Source organism: Brachyistius frenatus, unplaced genomic scaffold (genome assembly GCF_029030835.1).
Source record: "Brachyistius frenatus isolate BFR_SWC_R1_liver_20210118 unplaced genomic scaffold, ASM2903083v1 Contig_27, whole genome shotgun sequence".
NCBI classification, from domain to species: domain Eukaryota; kingdom Metazoa; phylum Chordata; class Actinopteri; family Embiotocidae; genus Brachyistius; species Brachyistius frenatus.
Genome location: NW_027210626.1, coordinates 1379192 through 1400000, shown reverse-complemented (window position 1 = coordinate 1400000; position 20809 = coordinate 1379192). Strand labels below are relative to the sequence as shown.

The 20809-nt window shown below is 40.0% G+C and overlaps 2 protein-coding genes and 1 long non-coding RNA gene across 17 annotated transcripts in view; 1 reads left to right on the top strand and 2 right to left on the bottom strand.

The window, feature by feature from the left end:
• Positions 1-220, bottom strand: part of map2 (microtubule-associated protein 2) — an 84100-nt gene extending 83880 nt beyond the window's left edge. For 9 of the 13 annotated variants that reach the window (XM_069698520.1, XM_069698525.1, XM_069698528.1 and 6 more), the window contains exon 1: positions 133-219. The gene's annotated coding sequence lies outside the window, so the exon portion shown is untranslated. Of the gene's footprint in view, positions 1-132 lie in introns of all 13 variants that reach the window. The other 4 variants (XM_069698531.1, XM_069698532.1, XM_069698533.1 and 1 more) reach the window with 2 other exon arrangements.
• LOC138620904 (uncharacterized) overlaps positions 1-20809 on the top strand; it is a 100103-nt gene that overhangs the window by 78896 nt on the left and 398 nt on the right. Inside the window, exon 2 of the long non-coding RNA XR_011310907.1 lies at positions 18632-19735. This is a non-coding gene — a long non-coding RNA (uncharacterized lncRNA). The remainder of the gene's footprint in view (positions 1-18631; positions 19736-20809) is intronic.
• On the bottom strand, positions 1681-20790 carry kansl1l (KAT8 regulatory NSL complex subunit 1-like). 3 transcript variants are annotated; one of them, XM_069698539.1, is made up of 16 exons: positions 20670-20789; positions 18595-19710; positions 14624-14765; positions 14086-14238; positions 13317-13420; positions 12157-12331; positions 10973-11135; positions 10459-10590; positions 9104-9250; positions 8221-8321; positions 7783-7895; positions 6799-6892; positions 6597-6709; positions 5924-6044; positions 3685-3907; positions 1681-3171 (listed from the first exon to the last, which is right to left on the bottom strand). In XM_069698539.1, exons 2-15 carry the CDS (start codon positions 19656-19658, stop codon positions 3686-3688), a joined length of 2844 nt encoding a protein of 947 aa, XP_069554640.1. In that variant the 5' UTR covers positions 19659-19710; positions 20670-20789; the 3' UTR covers positions 1681-3171; position 3685. The 3 variants fall into 3 exon arrangements, with proteins under 3 accessions (XP_069554640.1, XP_069554641.1, XP_069554642.1); XM_069698540.1 differs by lacking the exon at positions 20670-20789 and having other exon boundaries at positions 18595-19742; XM_069698541.1 differs by lacking the exons at positions 1681-3171; positions 3685-3907; positions 5924-6044 and having other exon boundaries at positions 6091-6709; positions 20670-20790.

Below are 20809 nucleotides of genomic sequence, written 5' to 3'. Positions count from 1 at the left end.
ACCGGCAATATCACGCGTTTCTTTATAGTCGTTGTGCCATTCGTGAATTCGTAGGTTTGCAGTATGAAGCTGATACAGAGATTAATTTTTTTTTTTTTTTTTAAATAAAAAAAAGAAGTGTAAATTCAGTACCTGTTCGGCGCAGTGTCTTCCAGTGCAACTCCGGGTCTGTCGGACTCCGAGGCTCCGCAGCCCGCGTTTACCGTAATGACCGGACTAGTGACGCGGACAGATCGGATGTAGGTTTACACCAGTCTTTACGGTGCTGTCGCAGAAATCACCACAGAGGCTGCAATATAACGGCGACATTAAAAAAAAATAAAAAATATGTGTGGGTGCATTTCAATTAGGAGAGAAGTCATCCACGTGTAATGTTAACGTAAAGGTAAAAGACTGATTAACTTGTTACTCAACAGCAGCTGGTCCAACTTCATGCAAAAAAAAAAAACAGTGAAAACTAATTTAATGATGCAATGTGCTGGCTTAAGCTGTCTGGCTTTTTGCTGGTTCCAAAAAATAAGTCATATTGTTAAAATACTTGCTACTTTAAAAAACAAAAACAAAACATAAAGCATGAAGAAACCTTTTGCCGTTAGTTTGACAGGCTAAAAATGAGCTTCTCCCGAATACCCTCTGTTGGAAAAAAAAAAAAAAAGCAGCCACAAAAAAGCAGCTAAAATTTGAATTGATTCTCATTTTTTTTTTATTGGAAACTTAAAAGTATTGCGGGGATCAACTTTCTCGAAGCTGCTGACAGTAAGTTAGAAAATGTGGGATGTTGGCTTGAATGTCCTAGGGACATAATGTAGCTGTCTCTTAATGGCACACATGTAGTGTAAGTAAATAACTTTAGTAATGCATATTGCATATTTGTGCTTTACTTCACAAATCACACATAAATGTTATCTTATGTGCTTAAACAGCTCAAATGTTGAAAAAAAAAAAAAATAGATCAGAAATAGGCAGGTCTTCCCAGAAATGGTTTGACTCTGGATTCTACTGGTGCATGGTGTTGTGGAACTAAAAAAAAATCAACAAAAAAAACAGCCCCTAATGTTCACAAATAGGGGACAATAAATCTACATTATATTTTACACGGTAAGGTTCTTTAACGTGATAAAAGCAGTTATATTACAGAAGGATATTATTGTTGCTGCTTTACATCAAGCTGTATAAATTCGACTGTGGGCTGTTGAAGACATGTTTTGGTCGAAGAGCGCCCTCTAGTGAGTTACTGCTTTAGTTACAGCCATGTAACATGACTGCTCTACACAGTTGAGTCTATGGCACACGCCTGTTTATCTATTAAACGAGTATGAATGAACACTAATTCACCAATAATTCACTTGCTGTTTGTTCTGTTAATTTCATCAAATGCAGCTAAGTGTATATACACATTCATCTTGGTGTATATGTAGTGTAGATACAATATTTTGTAGACTTATACTGTCTTTGAAGAAGCAATATGGCCCACATGTGGCCATCTGAGGTTATTTTTACCCATCAGCTATCAGGAATTAGACAGATGTGGCTCAGGAGAAGAAAGATGGGGGTGAAACTGTTGGCTCTCCTTCACTTTCTATGGAGAGATGAGGTGTCCGGGTCAGGTGGGAAGCAAGAGATCTGGATGCTTTTCAGCTTTTTATTGCCAAGTCTAACAGGAGAGGGGAGTGGGTTAATATGAGGTGTTGACTTGTTGGCATTGTCGTGATACTCTCGACCATATATGATTTTTTTTTTTCTATGAAATATTCCGGTTAAATTCAATGAACAGATAAACCATCTTCACCTAGTCAAACCTGCAGTCAGCCAATTATGATCTGTAAATTAATTCTGTAAAATTGAGTGTCTATTTCTGTACCCCCTCCCTGTGACGCAAATGACATACATACATGTAGATGAGAGGAATGACCTTGACTACCATCTGCCCAGTAGGCCTCCTGGTGGCTGTGAAGGATATTCTAAGAGGAGGTTGTGCATACAGGACCTGAGTGAAAGCTGTTTTACTGGGTCTGTGACCTTAAAAAAAACTATGACCTCCATAAATGGTAATCAAGCAAATCACTGAAATGACCTTGGCAATGGTTTGTCCATCCAGTATTAGCTTTTATAAATCACATCCTATTGAGGCAGACGTAGCAGGAGTTTCAAACATCCTTCACATTACTGAAAGAAAAACGGTAGAGCTTTTTACTGACCAGATGCTTTACTTGTTCATTTGTAGACTAAGTGTTTAATAGCAACTAACACTTCATCAAATTATAATTTCTGATTTTCTATTTAATGATCAAATTATGCATGCACGTTTAATTTCTAATTTCTCCATTTTATATATTTTTTTTTTCCATTTCTGCTTACAGTTAAAAACCTCCAGATGGGCTTCAGGAAACCTTTAAGTTATGGTTTTCTTCTTTCTTTCCAAGTTTTGATCTGATACACACAGTAGTTTTATCTGCTTATTTTCAACACAAAATAAATCCTTTACTGGAGGACGATGATGCATGTGGAGATCGAGGGCGATCCCTCAGTTCTCAGCTCCTTCCAAGCGTGGCCTCAAACCCACCAGTAGGGGCTGCTAGTGCAGCAACAACGATATGATCCCTCATTAGCTTCCCACATCAGAACATGAACCATCACACTGCCTCTCTACAAAGCATAAACTCTACTGAGCAATAATTAGCCTTTGGAAAACAAACCAAAAAAAAACATGAACCAGATGTTAAAGCACGACATCCACAATGTTTACTAACAACCTTACTTTTTTTTCATAAAAAAATCATATATTAAATTGACAACATCTTTAAACAAAAAGAATATATGAAATTAAAACGGACATCTAAATCAAATATAAGTAAGGACATTTTAAGACAACTATGTAAATAAATAGCATGTGACAACTACATATAGTTTTCAAACCTGTAACTGTAGTGGAGTTGCTGGTATATTACTTTACACACAGTACCTCTTTTATATTAAAACCTGAAAATGTAGCCGGAGCTTTACAGTTCAGTTAAAACTACTGTGACGTGTCACAATATTCACAAAATAATAATTTTGCTTAAAAGTATTTAGCATTAAATACATTAAATCACTTTCCTCATGGAATGTATTAAATGTCCCAGTGAAGGTCCTCAGGGCAGATTTCTGCTGTGGTCCCTGATGTGAGGAGTTCTGGAGAAGAAATCATACAATGATTAATTTAATTGATAAATATATTATTCTGAATACAATAAGTAACCGTCAAAAGCAGCTCTACATGTTGACTCTGAATGTTTAGTTTCGAGTCCACTCTTCTGTATTGACGTAACTTCAATTGATGAAAAGCCTGAAATCGGTCTTCATGAATGAAAATTAATGAAACAATAAAGTCTAAATGTCTAATTAAAATTAACACATAGACAAATTATAATAATACATAATAAAGCCATAAACGTATAACTGGATGGATGAATGAGTAACAAAATTATTGAATGAGTGATAAAATGATTTTAAGTGATTTATAAATTGAAGAGACACATGGTTTAAAGACTTAATTTATAAGAATGACTAAATATGTGCCAAATGTATGAAGACATTAAGAATTTGTTGAGGATGAAAAATATTTTGAAAAAAAAAAAAAAAATGAACATACCAATAAACATGAATTAATTCCCAGCTATCATGTAAAAAGGAAGGCACTGCTACCTCAGCTGCCATCGGGTGAACTGCTCCTGCTTTGTCCATGAGAGGGCAGTGTGGGACAAGATGACTGAGATGTGGACAGAAGGGAGTTGGAGTTCTTTGATGTGGAGGAGGCTGTGCTCGACTCTGTCCAATCCCACGGGACTTTTTCCAGTTTATCAGAGAGGAGGGCAACTTCCTCTTCCTCGTCCAAAGGAAATACCCGTGGCTCCCAGGGGATCTGAGGCTGCAGGAGGGCAGAGAGGACTCGTGGTTTCATGTAATTCAGTTCCGTGTGTTCTCCTCACATGTACACCGAGTATATATGATGTGACATCACACAACAAGTAGTTCCCGACCCAGAGATCTGATTGGTCCAACTGTGCATTTGGAACGTGCTCAAATCACCATAAAGCATCACAGCCTGCTCATCACTAGAAATATCACTCCTCCATCTCAATGGAAATATATAATTGGAGTTGAATTTCATATCATATGCAATAAAATATTGTTGTTTTTTTACTTGTTATAGGTCTAATAATTGTGACCCATTTGGCGAAATCTGGTCTCTTTTGATCCTTTTTTTGTCGCTCCGAGCACCCGTACAGTAACACTACAGCTAGTCCTAGTGGCGGCTAACTTGATCGGATATGTTTAACACATGACACGGTGCTAAAATCTTAAAAACACATGACTCCATCAATATATTTTTTTTCCAGCAGATATCTTACTTACAACGAGATTGCGCCAGCTAAGCAGTTTAGTGTTTCTATGTGCTGTATTTATTCAGTTTGAGAAACAATCTCTAGAAAGCAATAAAACGGACTAGAAATCCTCTCTTGCTGGGTGGTTGCTAAGGGCTGGTCTACTTCCTGGAGTGGTAAACATTGCATCCGCTTCCACTAAGGCGACTGATTGTTTTCCATTTATTAGCCATACCCCATGTATTGCCATCGAAACGGGAGCTCTTGCTAAAAAAAGAAAAAAGTTGTATATTTTGAGAGCGAATTGCCCTCAAACATAGGTATATGAATTCATTTAGATTACATATTTTATTTGGTTGGTAACTTGTTGTATAGAGGGTGTACTTTAACGTGATTATTGGCACGACAGTGATGCGGTCAGTAAGCATCATGTCTTTTTTCTTTTTTTTTAATAGTATTCACCAGTATATGTATGACTTTCATGAGAGGGATACATGTAGAATTTCAAAACTCATTTTCAATTGTGAACTATAACTTATGAGGGATGTTTCCATATCAGACCTTTCATTGAATATAAAGTAATGGTGGTGTTGTATATGTGCATGACAGAAGGTTGTGCTTTAATCATGCCTGGTATGGCGGGTGCCGGATCACATAAAAAAGTGCAGAGCAGTGAAGAAAGGGATGTTTGTGGTGTTGAGAAGGTTGATTATGAAAGTCTGGCTTAGTCGCAACTGATTCCATCTTCAAACCAAAGTGGAGAGCTCTGCAATCAGAGCATCATCAGATGAAACAAGAGTGGAGACAATTATCTGTGTGGGCTCTCAAGAACTCATCTCTTTGTAGCTCACGCAAGATAAATGGGAACATCTAGTGATTCACTCTCAACTCATTTTTGCTGCTTTATATTCTTCCTCTCTGCTGAAGGACACACAAAAAAAACTGCTTAATCTTTGATGGGGAATGTTAAGAGAAAGTATTGTTTGAGCAATGTTTGGGTTTGAAGTGAAACATGATTATCTATAGGCAATATGTTTCTCAATCTACTCTTTATAGTTACTTAACCTCTTTAGACAGAGTTCCTCTTTTTAATCTCTTTGATGTCATGAGAATAATTTTACTGCTATGACCCTTTGCCTATTATTGTTTTTTTTGTTTTTTTTATGGTTGTCCTCCATAAGGAGTTCATTCTACAGTTGTATGTGGTTTGTATTTAATAAACTCCAAAAGGAAATTTCGACAAAACCATTCACAAAACGAAATTGTACAAAATCTAATGATCTATGTACAATGCAAGTCAGCCCACCAAAATCACCTTTAAATAGGTTAACTTCTTACATAAGATAAGAAGAGACAAGTGTTGAAAAATCTAATAGTCAATGTTAAACTGTATATTAGTGACAGAAGGGAAACAATGTTATATATTGGCATTAAAAATGTCACAGCCAAAAGAAACCTGCTGTGCATTGACTTGTGTATGAGTTGCCTTCCTGTGTCACCTGGATTGGCACACTGTCTTGGGGGATTCAACGTTTCAGCTGTAGTGCTTTTGATCTTACCAGCCGCTGCTCTGACCTCGGCTGTTCATCAGCATCCAGCTGAGCACAACTCCACTCCACAGAGCTCTCCTCGCCTGATGTGTACATGCCGCCCCCACTGCCTAATAGCCTGCTGCCAGATCTGGAGAGGAAAAACAAGCGTACCCCATGAAACTCTGAAAACATTTCTCAACATTCCACTGAGCTATATTTACATGTAGACCAAAATAAAAACACGGCTAAAACAGCTGCATCTTCAGCACAGTATTTGTCAGTGAGGGATTTATTCTATTGGTCAAAATGCACCTCTTTGTAATCATATTCTAATAAAAGACTGAAATAGGACAAACGCTAACCAAAATTTCAAATGTTTAAGAAAACAGAGAAACAGACAGTTGAAATAAAAACAAGTGCACAGGAACTAAGTAAATAAATAGTAGTTACTAGACGTAACTGCAGTTCTATGAGTACATACGTTTTTGTTTCTTTTGGACGGGGCAGGAGTTGCATCGGCGGGGCGGACCGCCTCCCAAGACAATGGTAGGAAAACACTACACTACATTTTTGAGCCTGTGTGTGTGTGTGTGTGTGTGTGTGTGTGTGTGTGTGTGTGTGTGTGTGTGTGTGTGTGTGTGTGTGTGTGTGTGTGTGTGTGTGTGTGTGTGTGTGTGTGTGTGTGTGTGTGTGTGTCCACCTTGTAGGACGCCTGCAGCATTTTCTCTTTCCCCACGATGACCAGCGTAATTTCTCTCTATGCGCCAAAGCTAGGTGCCTCTGAGCAAAAGCTTCATCACTGAGATCCTCAACCTGCGTACAACACAACACAGAGGGATGAAGATAATAGTTTGTTCACAAATTAAAATAAATTGTTCATGTCCAAAGTGATGAGACACTACCTGCCCCTCCTCATTGTCCTCCTCTTCCTCCTCCTCCTCCTCCTCCTCCTCTGCCACCATCTCCATCAGAGACTCGGTTTCAACTACCCGCCAACTGCGAGAAGGAAAACCTTGGTCTGTTATTGTTATGATGACGATGATGGACAGTGAGCCAAACCGCTTTCTATGACTTAAAACAGTAAAAGTCAAGTACGAGCAAATTATATTATTACAAATTAGATGTAAAAACCTGGAAATTGGGGTAAAACTTATAAAGCTTGCACCCAATGTTCAAGTTTATATTAAATTACTATATACAATATTAAAATGCATTTATTCAAATGAGTAAGTACTGCAGAAGCGGCAGAAAAATTCATGAACCTTAAGTGTGGCCATAAGTTTTCCAGAGAGAATTTCATGAACTGTAACCAAACGGCAACATGCAGTGACGTCACCCACTGGTTTGTGAACGGCCGTTATGAAGCCTCGAGTTTGGGATTCGGCCGGCGCCATCTTGCTAATCCCGAGCGTTTTTCAAGGCGGTAGTGACCATATTTGGGCGAGCGGGAGGTGGAGTGAGCGAGGTTTCTGACTCGATCTATTTGGATACTACGTCCCGCCCACCAATAGCCGTAACCTGACTGCACCACAGATCTGTCAATCAAACAGACACGCCCCCAAAAACACAGCTTTTTGAAGCTTAGTTTATAATTTATGACCGGATTATTTTGAGATGGGCGGACAGAAAACTAATGAGAAGGAACGATTTTAGCTAGCAAAACCGACATAAATCATGGAGAAATTTTACTGACTGAGAATTTCACAAGACTAGTTGATTGGGAGTCTATGGAACGGGAAGGCTTTTTAGAGTCGCCCTCTAGCGGTACCCGTTGGTATCATAGCTCAAGGCACTTCCGCATCAGCCTCATTTTTCAGAGCCGGAAGCTACGTCCACTTTTATATACAGTCTATGACCGTTACACAAAACTCCTTCATGTTCCATACCTGGGAGTTAGAATGTCTTTGTACTGCAGCTTTTCCACTTTAGCCAGTGACATGGGGATGACAATGTTGTTGATGTTGTACACACTCTCTCCCTGGCGTTTGCGAACGAAGCCCTAGAAGAGAACACGGCCAGGTTGAAGTAAGACCAACGTGACAGTTCACAATGATTCAGAAGTGTTCGCCCTTACAAAGTCATTTTACATTGCCAGGTTGCAGTGACAAAGGCTTTCTGTAAATGCTTCATCGCACGCAATTGTTTAATTTAAAGTAAATAAGTCCATTACTAAACCCTTAGTGAGGTTAGAGGCTTCTAACACTGTAATTTGTAACTAATTTCACTTTTGGTCTTTCACCCTTGTGACCTTTTAGCCTCTATGTCATCTGTGTAACTTAACACAAAGTTAATGCTCAGGTGTGATACAAAAATCATCGTTTTACCTGTAAGGCCTGCTTGCGTGAAACATGCCTGTAGTTTTCCTCCAGCACATCATCTGAACTTTCTTCTAGGTAACAGAGCTGGTCCAGGACATCTTCATTATCTGGTTCGACACAAACACACATATCAGACTAGTGTGTAGCTATAACAGACACTATTTACCATAAAGAAGATTAAATAAAATCTTAACTTTACTCTAATGAGTTTAACAAAAATTCAACCCTAATCTCACTTCTTGAGAAACATGAACATCATCCCTACACGTAACACGAGCGAGGAAATAAAATGTTTGCAGTTGTTTTGATCCGATCCTCTGCCCTATTAAAGCTACTGCATTATGCTGTTAATACAAACGCAACACTTGCTGTATGTGTTTCAAATTAAATGCCGTCTAACATTTCATTAGACGGAAAAGTTTTTATTCGGAAACATTTGCAGGAAAGTGTTATGAATAAAATCGGACGATGGCACTTGAGATGAGTAATCCGGAACAACAGTTGAAGATCGCAGGATTATAAAACATGATTACATTGACTTCATTAAATTTAAGATGTGAAAATATACGTTATTGACTATTCTATGTAAATTTGCCACCGTAGGAGACATCAAATGCACACTTCTGTTCTTAGACAAATAGCACTACAACCTTGAATGTAACTAAACCACAATGTTAGCACAGACTTCTCCTCTAACTACAGAGAAGTTAATCATGTTCACAGTCATCAGTTTCATTGTTGATAAATCCAATAAAATGTCCAGATGACAATAAACCGTAGCAATCAATCTTCCCGCTTGGGCTCTAAAGCCTGGCTGATTTCACTGTCGCCATTTAATCACAGACGGATTTACCTGCAATGCAATGTGACCTGCACTGTACATACACACCTTGTATCAGTCTATGGATGTGTCTGCTCTTCCTTTTCCTCTGATTGGCTCTGCTGTGTTTACTCCGAGCAGAGCTTGACAACCTGATTGGTGACAGACCCATGACTCTGTTTTTTGGATGCCTTGCATTTTGCTTGTATTTGTGACCTATAATGACACACACACACACACACACACACACACACACACACACACACACACACACACACACACACACACACACACACACACACACACACACACAATCTGAGTTAATGGGGGTTTAATAGGGATTTTACACTTTTTCGCAAGTGAGAAAAAGCTCCTTAACTAAAAATCTTCACCATTAGCTGTATTTTTTGTACAAGTAAGTGCCTCTCCCCTTACAACACCAGATTTATTTGCCGTAATCAGATTACACATAACGGGCTGGCCAAATGTAGAAGTATAAAAAAATGGTTTAGATTTCATCAGAGACAAAAGCAGGAGAGAGGCAGAAGTAAGGAAGGAACACAAAACAGGAATCAATAGATTGATACCTAAAATCTACCTTTTGTTTCATACCGTTATGCCACAGGTATATGAATACAGATGTATTAGCTTCTGACAAATATACAAAGACACATACTGACACTGGCAAAATGCTTCATCAGCTGCTCAGCTGGAAGCCTCATACAGACTCAGTGGATATCTGACGTGCTAGGAACCAATTATGATGGTCCACAGGGAGATAACAAGCAAACGGAGCAGTCGACTTTGAAGCATCCATTTTATTAAGAGTTATTGTTTCCCTTCACTGGTTAGAAGTAAATGGAACTATTGTCTCAATATGAGGAACTGTCAGTTTGTTATAATTATGTATGAATCATCATACGAAGACAATGTGATCTAAAGAAAGTTCCAAATGAAACTGACGTTATTTACAGTTATATATATGAACAATACATTTGAATGGAAAAGCAAACACCAATGATTCATGTATAAGTTATTCATGGTGTTCTGTGCTGTGCAATAACAAAACCGCAACAAAAAAGTACAACCAGTACTATTCTTATAAAAGGCATTATTGAAAGAGAGTTTACTGATCAAAGTAAAGCAAAGTGGAGCCAGCAAGGTCCTATTTGTTAGACGAATAATAACACTGTGGCTATAGATTTTTAAATCCAGAGGCACCTCTGCCTTTCACTGTTATATTACTCAACACTTGACAATGATTCCAATGCCGCAGGTTATTCCTGAACTGTCCTGAGTTATGTAAACGAAAGTATGATCAACGTTAATTAGAGCAGAAGTAGACTAAGTAGAATGTAAGAGGAGAGAGCACCATTGAATAAGATAGGATATGTAATCAGTGCTGGTATAAGAAAGGATCTTACTGTTGTGCAGGGGGGTGGAGCTGCGTCTTTTGTAGTCTGCTGGACAGGACGGTCGGTTGTTGATAACTAAAGGTCTCTGGGACCATTCTTCTCTGGCCTGGACCCTCTGTACGTAGTGGCATATGGAGGTTTCTGGGAGGAGACAACACAGTTTTAAGTATGTGGCCAAAGTAAAACAAGAATTTTAGCAACCTTATATGTTTATAATCACTTACTCAGTGAATCTCTTGATGGAAAAAATCAAGGGCAACACGTCATGTAACCCATATCAAAGTACGTACATCCATTGTTTACTACAGCTCGTGTCACACATTAGCATTTTTTTCAACGTGTCTGCACAGTAAGAAATATAACTGTTCTATTTCCCAGAATCTACGAGTATTAAAACTCTAGAAAAAGATAAATTTCTCTTTAGAACTGTACCTTTAAGACAACACTGGAGAAGTGAACATAAAAAAGCCTTGCTCAGCTTACAACTCTTGCACATGTACAACAATAGCTGTGTTTCTCCTACCAAATGAAAAAGAGGACACAGAGTGAGGTCTGGAGCTGAGGGTGCTGGAAGACAGGACCGTACTGGAGCTGCAGTCAGGATCAGAGCAGAGGACCACAGGGTCACAAGAAGAGCAATATGAACAGGAAGATGACGAGAGAGTAGACGTGGATTTTCCCGAGTCCTGCAGCACAAGAGCAGGAAAACAAGAGAGAAAACATATTCACCACATCGTGCTCAATAGTCAGGACACAGACTTTCCCTATACAATGTTTACTTTGGCTTCTCTTGTGTGTTTTGTTTGGGAATGAGTCATTAAGCTTTAAGTAAACTGATCTCTGCTGAAGCACACTGATCAATGTAATTAAACTGTTAAAAGCTTTTTTTGTCATCTGCCAATATCACAATGGTGGCGGCTGAGGGCTGCTTATTCGAGAAGATTTAATCACTCTGGGTTTCTATGCCAGCAAGATTAGCAGTGTTCAGCAAGATGTTAAAACTCTATAAATATTTTGGCGTTGGATATCCAAAGGCATGTCGACATTTTAATGTGTTGAATATGTACATATATTTGTATGAATGTTCATTACTACAAGGGTATGAAGCTTAGCAGTGTTTTGCCAACCACTTGACACACACCACCATCGCCACCCCCTGATTTTATTTGCGGCACTACGTGTTGGCCCACAGGCTGAATCAAAGCTACGGCTTTAAAATATCACCATGCGTTTGATTATGTGAAGTGAGCCCACGAGACATCGTTGTTTAATTAAAAGCCGGTGTCCGGCTTTAAACATTAATTCCTATTTAATTTGGTGAACTATTTTAGCTAAATGGCTTTCAACAACTAAAGCCTGACCAGGACCGACTACTTTGAAGCCACATTTCACACGAATCTGTGAAAAATGTAATTGAATAAATGAGTAAATATGTTTTATAACTTCTTTATGCTGTCACACTGATTAACTTTTCAACCTTTAACATAAAAGGACAAAGGTGATTTATTGTAAATAAATAGGTTTATTTAGGTATTCCATATTGAGATACAGAAATCTATTGTTGGAGGATATATGTGCATGCGCTGTATCTATTTTGAGATATTGGAAAACAAAATCTTGAGATTTGTGCTTTGACATTTACAGTACATATTGCATGAAGATGGTTAGACACAGACTAAGGGAAGAAGGAGCCGACATATGACCTACCAGTGGACTGCCCGGGTTGTAGGTGTTGAAAGTGAACAGTTTGGGCTTGTGGTAGGTGACCAGGGGTCGGGTGCGGGCACACACGCACGATACGTCCGCTCTGAAGAGCCTCCTGGTTCCCAGTCTCCTTCTCTTTGAGCTCCCAGGCGCAAAAACATCGTCTCCGCTCTGACCACTGCCGGAGAGAGATCAGATGAGGTCATGGAAATTTCATTGTTATGACTCATGCTCACACCACCCGTACGAAAAATCTGAGTTATTTAAGGTATTGATCTCTTTGATATTGTTCAGTAACAAACACAAACAAATGATACCAACTCACACCCACTTGTTACTGTACATGAATGAACAAACATTTGAATGTCTTTCATTTATTATGTGGCTTTTATCTTCAGAGCCAGACAGAGTTAAAAAAGGCAGCAGGGAGGGGAGACATGGAGGGATTATTCAAGTCTAGATGAAGAGAACCAGGCAGTTTCTCTGGTTTATATTACATGAAGGAGCATGCTTTCAGCTTTGATAACTTTGTTTGCAGCCTATGCCTGATAAAAATAACAGTCAAAGTTCAATCACTTCAAGTTTCTCGCTTTCTATGTATTTCAAAAACACGTTTTAGTTATTTCTCCTCGAATCTATTTCTTTCAATGGAGATTAAAAGTGTCTGATCTAATCTAGTATGAGCTCAAGAGTCCATATCTAGAGTTCCACAGATATTAAATGTTTCTGAATTCATGTTTGTGAAAATATTCATAAACTGCACGGGTTATTGTAATACAGGTGTCACTAGACTTGTAACTTATTACATAATCTCGCCCCTTTCTTCTGCTGTGGTTTAAATGCACATGAAGAAAATTAGCGCCACCAACTGGTTATCTTGAGGTGCGAAACTTTTAATATTCAACCGACAACATTTCAATAAGCATTTATTGACATTAACATGGATTTAGTTACAAAGCTAAACACCACGAGTGTCTCTTCTCTTTCATAAGTTGTATATGCATTAATAAACTATGATAAAGCTTGTAGTCACATAAAATGAACAGAAAAAGACAATTAAATCATTAATCACACTTATTTGTGTGACAATTAATCTTCAACTAAAATTTCCTGCGTGTGACAGCCTGAGGGAGTTACAAACTCTAACTGTATATCCTCTCTACCTTATGAAGGCTCTCTTGCCTCTCCAGGTCTGTGGTTGTTTTGAGAGCGGTGAAAAGCTGAGAGGGGGCATCAGACTGTTGATGATCTGGCTAAGCTGGGCGCTCTGCAATGAGGACATCACCAAAATAATGCATCTCCCAAATTTATAAATTGAAATCGAAGTGTGAAATACAACCATCTGAACAGAAATCTGTACTTTGACTTGTGTATCAATCTTAATATTTTAAACTAGAACACATTAATATGCACATCTAAGTCCAACTTTAAATGCCATTAAGACAGTCCATACTGCATTAGATTAAAAGGCTGCGATGTCAGCTTCAACAGCTGGAACAATGAAAGCTCTCTTTCCCTCCGAGTAGACTTCATAAAGCAGCAGGAATTCATTAATTCCACCTGCAGCCTCTGTTTTAGCATGATAACACATGGGTCAAACCATAAGCATACTGTAACTGATTAGTTTAACCCTCTCAACCTGACACCAGGATATAACATGACAGATAAGGAATCTCCTGCGCTTTTCTACACACCACACTTTAAAGTAAGATAATAAGGTAGAAAAAGACAATCTCCTGACATAGTATATTGAATTATAGATTCCTTATCCTCTTGATTTCAATCTCACACCCGGTATTGTTTGTTTGTGTGTGTGTGTGTGTGTGTGTGTGTGTGTGTGTGTGTGTGTGTGTGTGTGTGTGTGTGTGTGTGTGTGTGTGTGTGTGTGTGTGTGTGTGTGTGTGTGTGTGTGTAATAGTCCCGCCCTCCTACCTGTCTCTCTATGTTGTGCAGAAGGCGTGTGGGGCTGCAGGAATCAGTGTCAGCATCTGTGGCAGTGCAAGATAACCCCGCCTTTTCCTTCTGCAGGGTCTGCTTAATCAGCCTGTCAGATAGAGGCTGGGAGTCTGCAAGCACCACACCACCCTTAGACAGACACACAGACGCACAGAGATAGCAAACGTTACACCTTTATCTATAACATATATTTGTCCGTTCATATTCACATTCATTCGCTCACTTTTCACAGCGCTTGTAGTCCATGAAAGTTGCTGTGAGTTTGTTTTTGTATCTTTCTGCCAAGTACTGGTAAAAAAAACAATGCTTAGAGCTTCTGTAATGTGTAATAATGTAATAAGGTTAATTGACCCTTGGTAAAACTTCATTTCCTGTTTCAGTTTTAAATATTGGCAGGCTAACTTAGTGATCCCTACACAAAACAGACTTTTTTATTAAGACTTGACCTTGAGTCAGTTGGTACATTGTGTCAGCTGCCCTTTATTTAGGTGGTTACAGACAACCTTTGTCATACCTTGGTGGTGCGTATATGCTTGTGGAGCGCCATCAGTTGTTGTATCCTTCCATCCAGTTCAGCCAGACGCAGCTGCAACCAGCTCCAACTGCTGCTCAGCTCCGCTCTCTCTTCCAGCCACTGCCTCTCACAGCTGCTGCTGCTGGCAGGAAGGGCAGGGTGATGGATGACAGTTACACCCATGTAATATCACTATAATAGTATATTCATCTTTGTCAAATATAGACCCCGATCCAGCCTCACAAAAAAAGAATTTTAAATCTGTAAAACAACTTGGCATGAATGGGGCGGTATTTCAAGACCATGAATGCAATCTTTGAAACTGACCAGTGGAAAGTGCATGAAGAGATTAGCATATACGAACCACAAAGGGAAAAGTGACACAAGAAAGGAAAGAGGGAAGAGACTGAAAAACAAAAAGACAATCAACACAAACCAAAAACAATTAATCAGCTTGCAAATTTGTGTTCCCGCTTTGCTGACATGTGACCTATTTTCCACAGCCATGTTTCCTTGTAGCATGTAAATTGTTGAGCATTCTAACAGCATGGGGGGTTGAATATTGCTGAAGCACAAAAGCCTATCTAGGCCACAGAATAAAACACTTGGTTTGTGTGGTGTGTGTCTATAGTATGTTTCCATGGCAGTAGCCTGTTCAGTTAGCGTTTATCTTCTTTGTGTGTGTGGTTGGCTGACTTCAGCAGGGCAATAGTTGCTATGGTAGTGCTCTTGGACCTCGGCTAGCACAGAGAGAGACTCCCCCACTTCAAACACTCTGATGAAGGAGAGGGAAAGGTTAGGCGAGTCAGCAAGCAGCCACACACAGTGTACCTTACAAATACCCTTTGATATCACAAGGTAGTTATTTCACTGTTAGCCTGTTTAATCAAATACCTTAAATGTTGTTGGCCTGTCTGAACACGATTACTGAGTTTATGTCCAATATGAAAAAGAGCAGCCAAAAGCAAAGTCAATATGTGGTTAATGAATGCTTCTCAGATGAGTTTCACTCAACCCTGGGCTAATATCTGTTTGTAAAGCAGGAGGCTCTCTCTCTCCTCCACAGACAATGATCAGACCTGGCCGCCCTGCAGCTCTTTCCAACTGTATAATGAGAAAATTCCAGGAATATTTGCCGGGCATTAGCCGAGACAGGAGAAGAGCACGGAGGGGAAATGGCTGCTTCGTACCTGTTAGTGTGCAGGTTCACTAACTGCATATCGACATACATATTTCATGATGGCATTGACATTGCTGAATAAAATATGGGATTCAGTGACACAATGGCTATCCTCTACTGTGAGAATGTATGCAATTTCGCAGCCAAATCCCAGTTGGATAAATGCCTGGCTCCAGCAAGTAGTTTTGGGTTTACAAATTCCCCTATTTGAGTTTCTTGGCTCGTGCAGGCGCATTGGACACACCCAGAAAACCGGGTGTGTCCTTCATTTAAACTGAAGCAATGATTCTTTATCAAATATTCCCTTACTGTAAATTTAAACAAAACTGAAAAGAAAAAAAAATGAGCAACAGCTGGAGGTGCAAAGGACTGCTGCCAGTGCAGAAAATGCGCAATATAAACATGTGGTTTTCAAAGTCAAACCGTTGTCACTGCTTCACAAGTTTATATGTAGAAAGTTAAAGGTAAACTATTTCCACATTTTTTGAAGGGGCTCAATGGCCCGTTCTCTTCCCAGCAAGGGGCTATCCTTTTCAAGGAGGAACCCAGCATAAAAACTCCCCAGGGGAGGTTTACAGATGAAGCGCAGAGCATTGTTCCGTACAGAAGGAGAGCAGACTCAGACAAAGGGCACACACACACTTCCAAGAAGACTGAAGCCAGCCAAATAAAAAGGTCACACAACACCAAACACGTAAAACAATCTTTTCTCCTTCCTGTTTTCAGACCTCATAACCATTTTAAGTTTGTTTACTGCAGTGATTGAGGAATCACAGGAAGCCAACAGAGTGGTCAAAGAACTGCAGAATATTTTACTGAAGGGAAAAAAAAAAAAACACTTTAGCTGGACCCTATCTGAGTGGTAAAACAAAGGTTAAATGGGATTGACCAAGACCACTGACATAATGGGTTTGTTAGGGTGATGCAAGCTTAAAATTTAAACCAACACTACACAGTCCCAGGCAAATATTTTGTTCTCAGGAACGTCTGAAGTGAATATGTATGTTAGTTAGTGTAGGAGCCTTGCCTGGTGTACTGTTTTGCTCTCAAAATAAATACAGTCTAAGCTTGACAATATCATGTTCTCGTCTTCTGTTATATTCACACCTTCCAAATCTTCACCCTGAATGATTATAATGCTGCTATTTTTTAAGATGCCCTGGTGGGTTAGCAGCTGAAGATAAATATTGAGGTCCACAAATCAGTACCGCTGACACTATCTACAGTCAGCCAGATAAATAATCTTAATAAAAAAAAAGATTTGCTCTGACATATGTTCCCAAACTAAATCCAGAATCTGTATTCAAGTAGACATGACGATGAGGCAATGATGGATAAAAAACAAAACAATAACAAAGCATACAATTTACTTTTCAGCAAAGCTTTGACAATCAATAATCTATTAGATTAGATAGATCAGTTTTAGCCCAAATGTCCCCCTTCCATGCATTTAATCCTAAAGTAGGCCTTATTTAGCTTGGACATCGGCTACAATGTTAACCTGAAAAATTCAAAGACATTAACCAAAGTGGCAAAATATGTGCAAAATTCTGATTTTGATCATGTTTCCTGTGGCTTGTTAACGTCACAAAATACACTGATTCCAGAATGTCACAACATTTCATTCGAGACTAGTCATTCATCCTTTTCCCTCTGGGGCAATATAACGCCCTTTTAGCCAGGACTAAAGTAAAGCAGCACCGCAGGCATCCAAACCTCTAATACAGACACACTTTCAAAGTATTTTTCACTAGAAAGAGGAGGAGCTGAGGCGTGATGGCACAGAATGGCTGGCAAGTAGCTGGCTTGCTGGAAAATCTGTGTTTATTTCCTATCCTGTGGGTAAAGAGAGCTGTTATGACTGCAGCATGGAAAGAGAAAAATATGTGAGCGCATTGGTTAAAAAAAAAAATGTCCTAACACTCTCCACAGCTGGGAGCACAAACCTCCTACTTATGACAACCACACTGTTGACTTCGCTGAGGGCCAAGTAAAATATGCATCTTACACTGCGGAGGCTCTGTGGACCTCTTACACAGACGCAGCTGACTTTCCAAAACTTATACTGTCTTCTTTAAAAAAAACGGTGTATTTCTTGGGTCATTCTTGTCATTTATACTGTAGCTGCACATTAACAGATATGTCCATAATGTCAAACAAATTTAACTTAATAGGTTCATTATCTGCAATCAACACCATCTCAGTACCACTTTTGTTCTAGTTCTCTCAAACTATGTTTGCAGTGCCTTTAATGTCCTGAACTGACTGATACCACACTGTGCAAGTTTACCTCTTTGTACCCACCACTTGTCTGAATTAAAACAAGACCAGTGATTTCAGCTGTTTTTATCATAACCAAATCCCAGAAAAGCGCAACCTTGTGAAATGTTTTTTTCAAGCATTAGCAGATGTCAGACACTGAAATGATGTGATTTAGCTCAACTTGATGGGTGAAATATGCTGTTCGGGGGATCTGCGTAGTCTTTCCTCTAGCTGGTTTATTTAGCTATAATAAGCAGCTGTGCCAGCAACACACTTTCAAAATAAGAACCAGACTTCAATTCAAACTGACCTCAAAAGAAAAAAGGAAACTTGTTTCATCTTGTTCAAACAAACCAAACCTTCCATGTTCTTTGAGTTGAAAATATGTTTTTGAACGGCACTACATTCCACTCAGTCAGCTGATACTATCTCCCACCTTTGTTATTTTAAGTCTTAGTCTTGTTAACTCGTGTGCATATTATAACAGAACACATGCAACTGTACATATTTTCACTTGCTGGATACTCACACAGGTGAAATCCTGCTCTGAATCTGGTCTTCCTCAGGCTCCTCATCTGAGCTGCTGCTTGCTGTGGCCTCAGAGTCCAGGGCTTCCTGCAGGCCCCTCAGAAGCACCTGGCTGGAGTGGCTGAACTCTCCAACCTGTGCGAAGGAAGACGAGGCTGTGGACGACTCTGGCCAAGAAAAATGGGGTTTACTGCCAGCCTGGAGATGTACTATACCAGGATGTGTAGAGTCCAGGCTTTCAAGAGACAAATCTCCAAGTTGACAGTGTTTTTGCAGCCCATCCAATTGCTGGTCACAGTGCAGCAAAGCGTGCTCTCCTAGCAGGACTTGCAGTCTCCTCTGAAGCCTCGAAGCTCGGCCGTGCAGCCCTGCCTGCCTGGACAGCTGCCCCTCCACAGCCTCCTCTAGCACAGCTCTGGATGCATGCTGATCAAGAGTCACCTTGTTAATACAAGGCTGCACTGAAGCTACATTCTCCTTTGTCCATGTAGGAAGGGTTGCAAAAAAGGGAGTGCAGCCCTGAGACTTAATTTCCCCATGGGAATACGAAGGACAAACACTGCAAAGGCTAAGTGAGGAGTGATGCACATCACCACCATCTGGCCTACATTCAGGAGCAGCACTTTGTCCATGCAGCAGACAAGCCTCTTGGCTATTGTGCTCAGGGAGGGGGACTAAAAATATGTCTGGTACACCTGGGAAGACAGAGGCCACCCGATGAGAATCCCTCAGGTCTTCATTGAGGGACAGGAAGCCGACAAGGGAGCCCGGGCTGGACAGGGGCGCCGTCTCACACATGCTGGCAGACGTCCGAAGACCTGGTGAAAGTACACGGTCGGCAGGGGCATCCAGGAGGCTCGAGGGGAGGCAGGAGCTTAGGAAGCGAAACGAGGAAAGGTTCAGCCACATCTTCTGGAGGTCAGTATCATTTGTCAATCTCATGTGAGGCTCCAGCTCAGTGCTGCACATGACTCTCCCGTCTGAGTCCAGTCTGACAGAGGCAGAAGGCGAGGACAAGTGGATCCCGAGGCCATTTTTTAGGATTTTGTTCAGGGCTGGGGCCATACCCCTCCAGACAGCTGAGGCAGCAGACTTCACAGGCTGCACCTTGAAAGATCTGGCAGGAAGAAAAACATCTGTTGGTAAGTTTATGGGGGGAAAAAAAAAACACTACTTGGTGGAACTGTTAAAAAGTCATAGACATCTGAGATTTGGCCCAAACTATAACACCTTTTTTTTTTGTGTGTGTGTGTGTAAATCTCTGGTTTAATCTTAAACAAATTGTTGTATTTAAAAAGCTTGTTATACTATCTATTCTGTCAAATCTGTCAATTAAATGTGGTTGAGTAGAATATACAATCTTTACTTCTGAAAAGTAGTGCAGCGAGGACTGGCATCAAATTGAAATAAACTCAGGTCAAGTACCTGTTACTCTCCAACACTGAATCCTAACACGAAAATACAGTCTATGGAAAACTGAACGTAACAAATGGCAGGACAAGACTGGAAAAGTCACTGACAACGAATGGAGACTGACATTGTTAATAAAAGACTGGCTCAAGCGTAGCGGCAAAAAATAAACACCAAAGAAAGTGCACGTCAACTAGCTTGACGTTGATTGCATTTTTTTTTTTTTTTTTAATGGTTTAACGGGTAACGGTGTGCGGACGCTTCCCGAGAGCTCGTGAATTAGTCACCAGTCCTCTCCGGTTGAGGAAAGATTTTCCAAACAATAATTATGGTCATGACACGCATATTTTGGGAGGACAAACTCCCCCATCGAGTCCCCGCTGTACGGTTCATTTGCGTCACCGTGATTCCCTGTTTGTTAACGACCAAACTAACGGACCGCGACCGGAGCTGAAAAGTGAAGCGAAAAGATACCAAAACAACAACAACAACAACAAAAACGAACCGTAAGTTTATCACTCAGGTAAAAGTCAGCGGTTTAATATCACTGATTAAATTTAACATTAAAAAAAAATAAAAAATACATTTAACTGCCAACTGTAACTGCTAGAGATAGCTGAGCCGTTACAACAACGTTTAAAGTCCGGTTAAAGTGTGTCGACTCACCTGACCGGTGCAATGTATGGCGATCTAACGGTGACACTTATTTGTGACACAGATCCGCTCTCCTGTTAAGTGATTTTTTTTTTTTTTTCGTGTGTGTGTGTGCCTCCTCCTCCTCCTCCTCCTTTTCTCCTCCTTCTGGT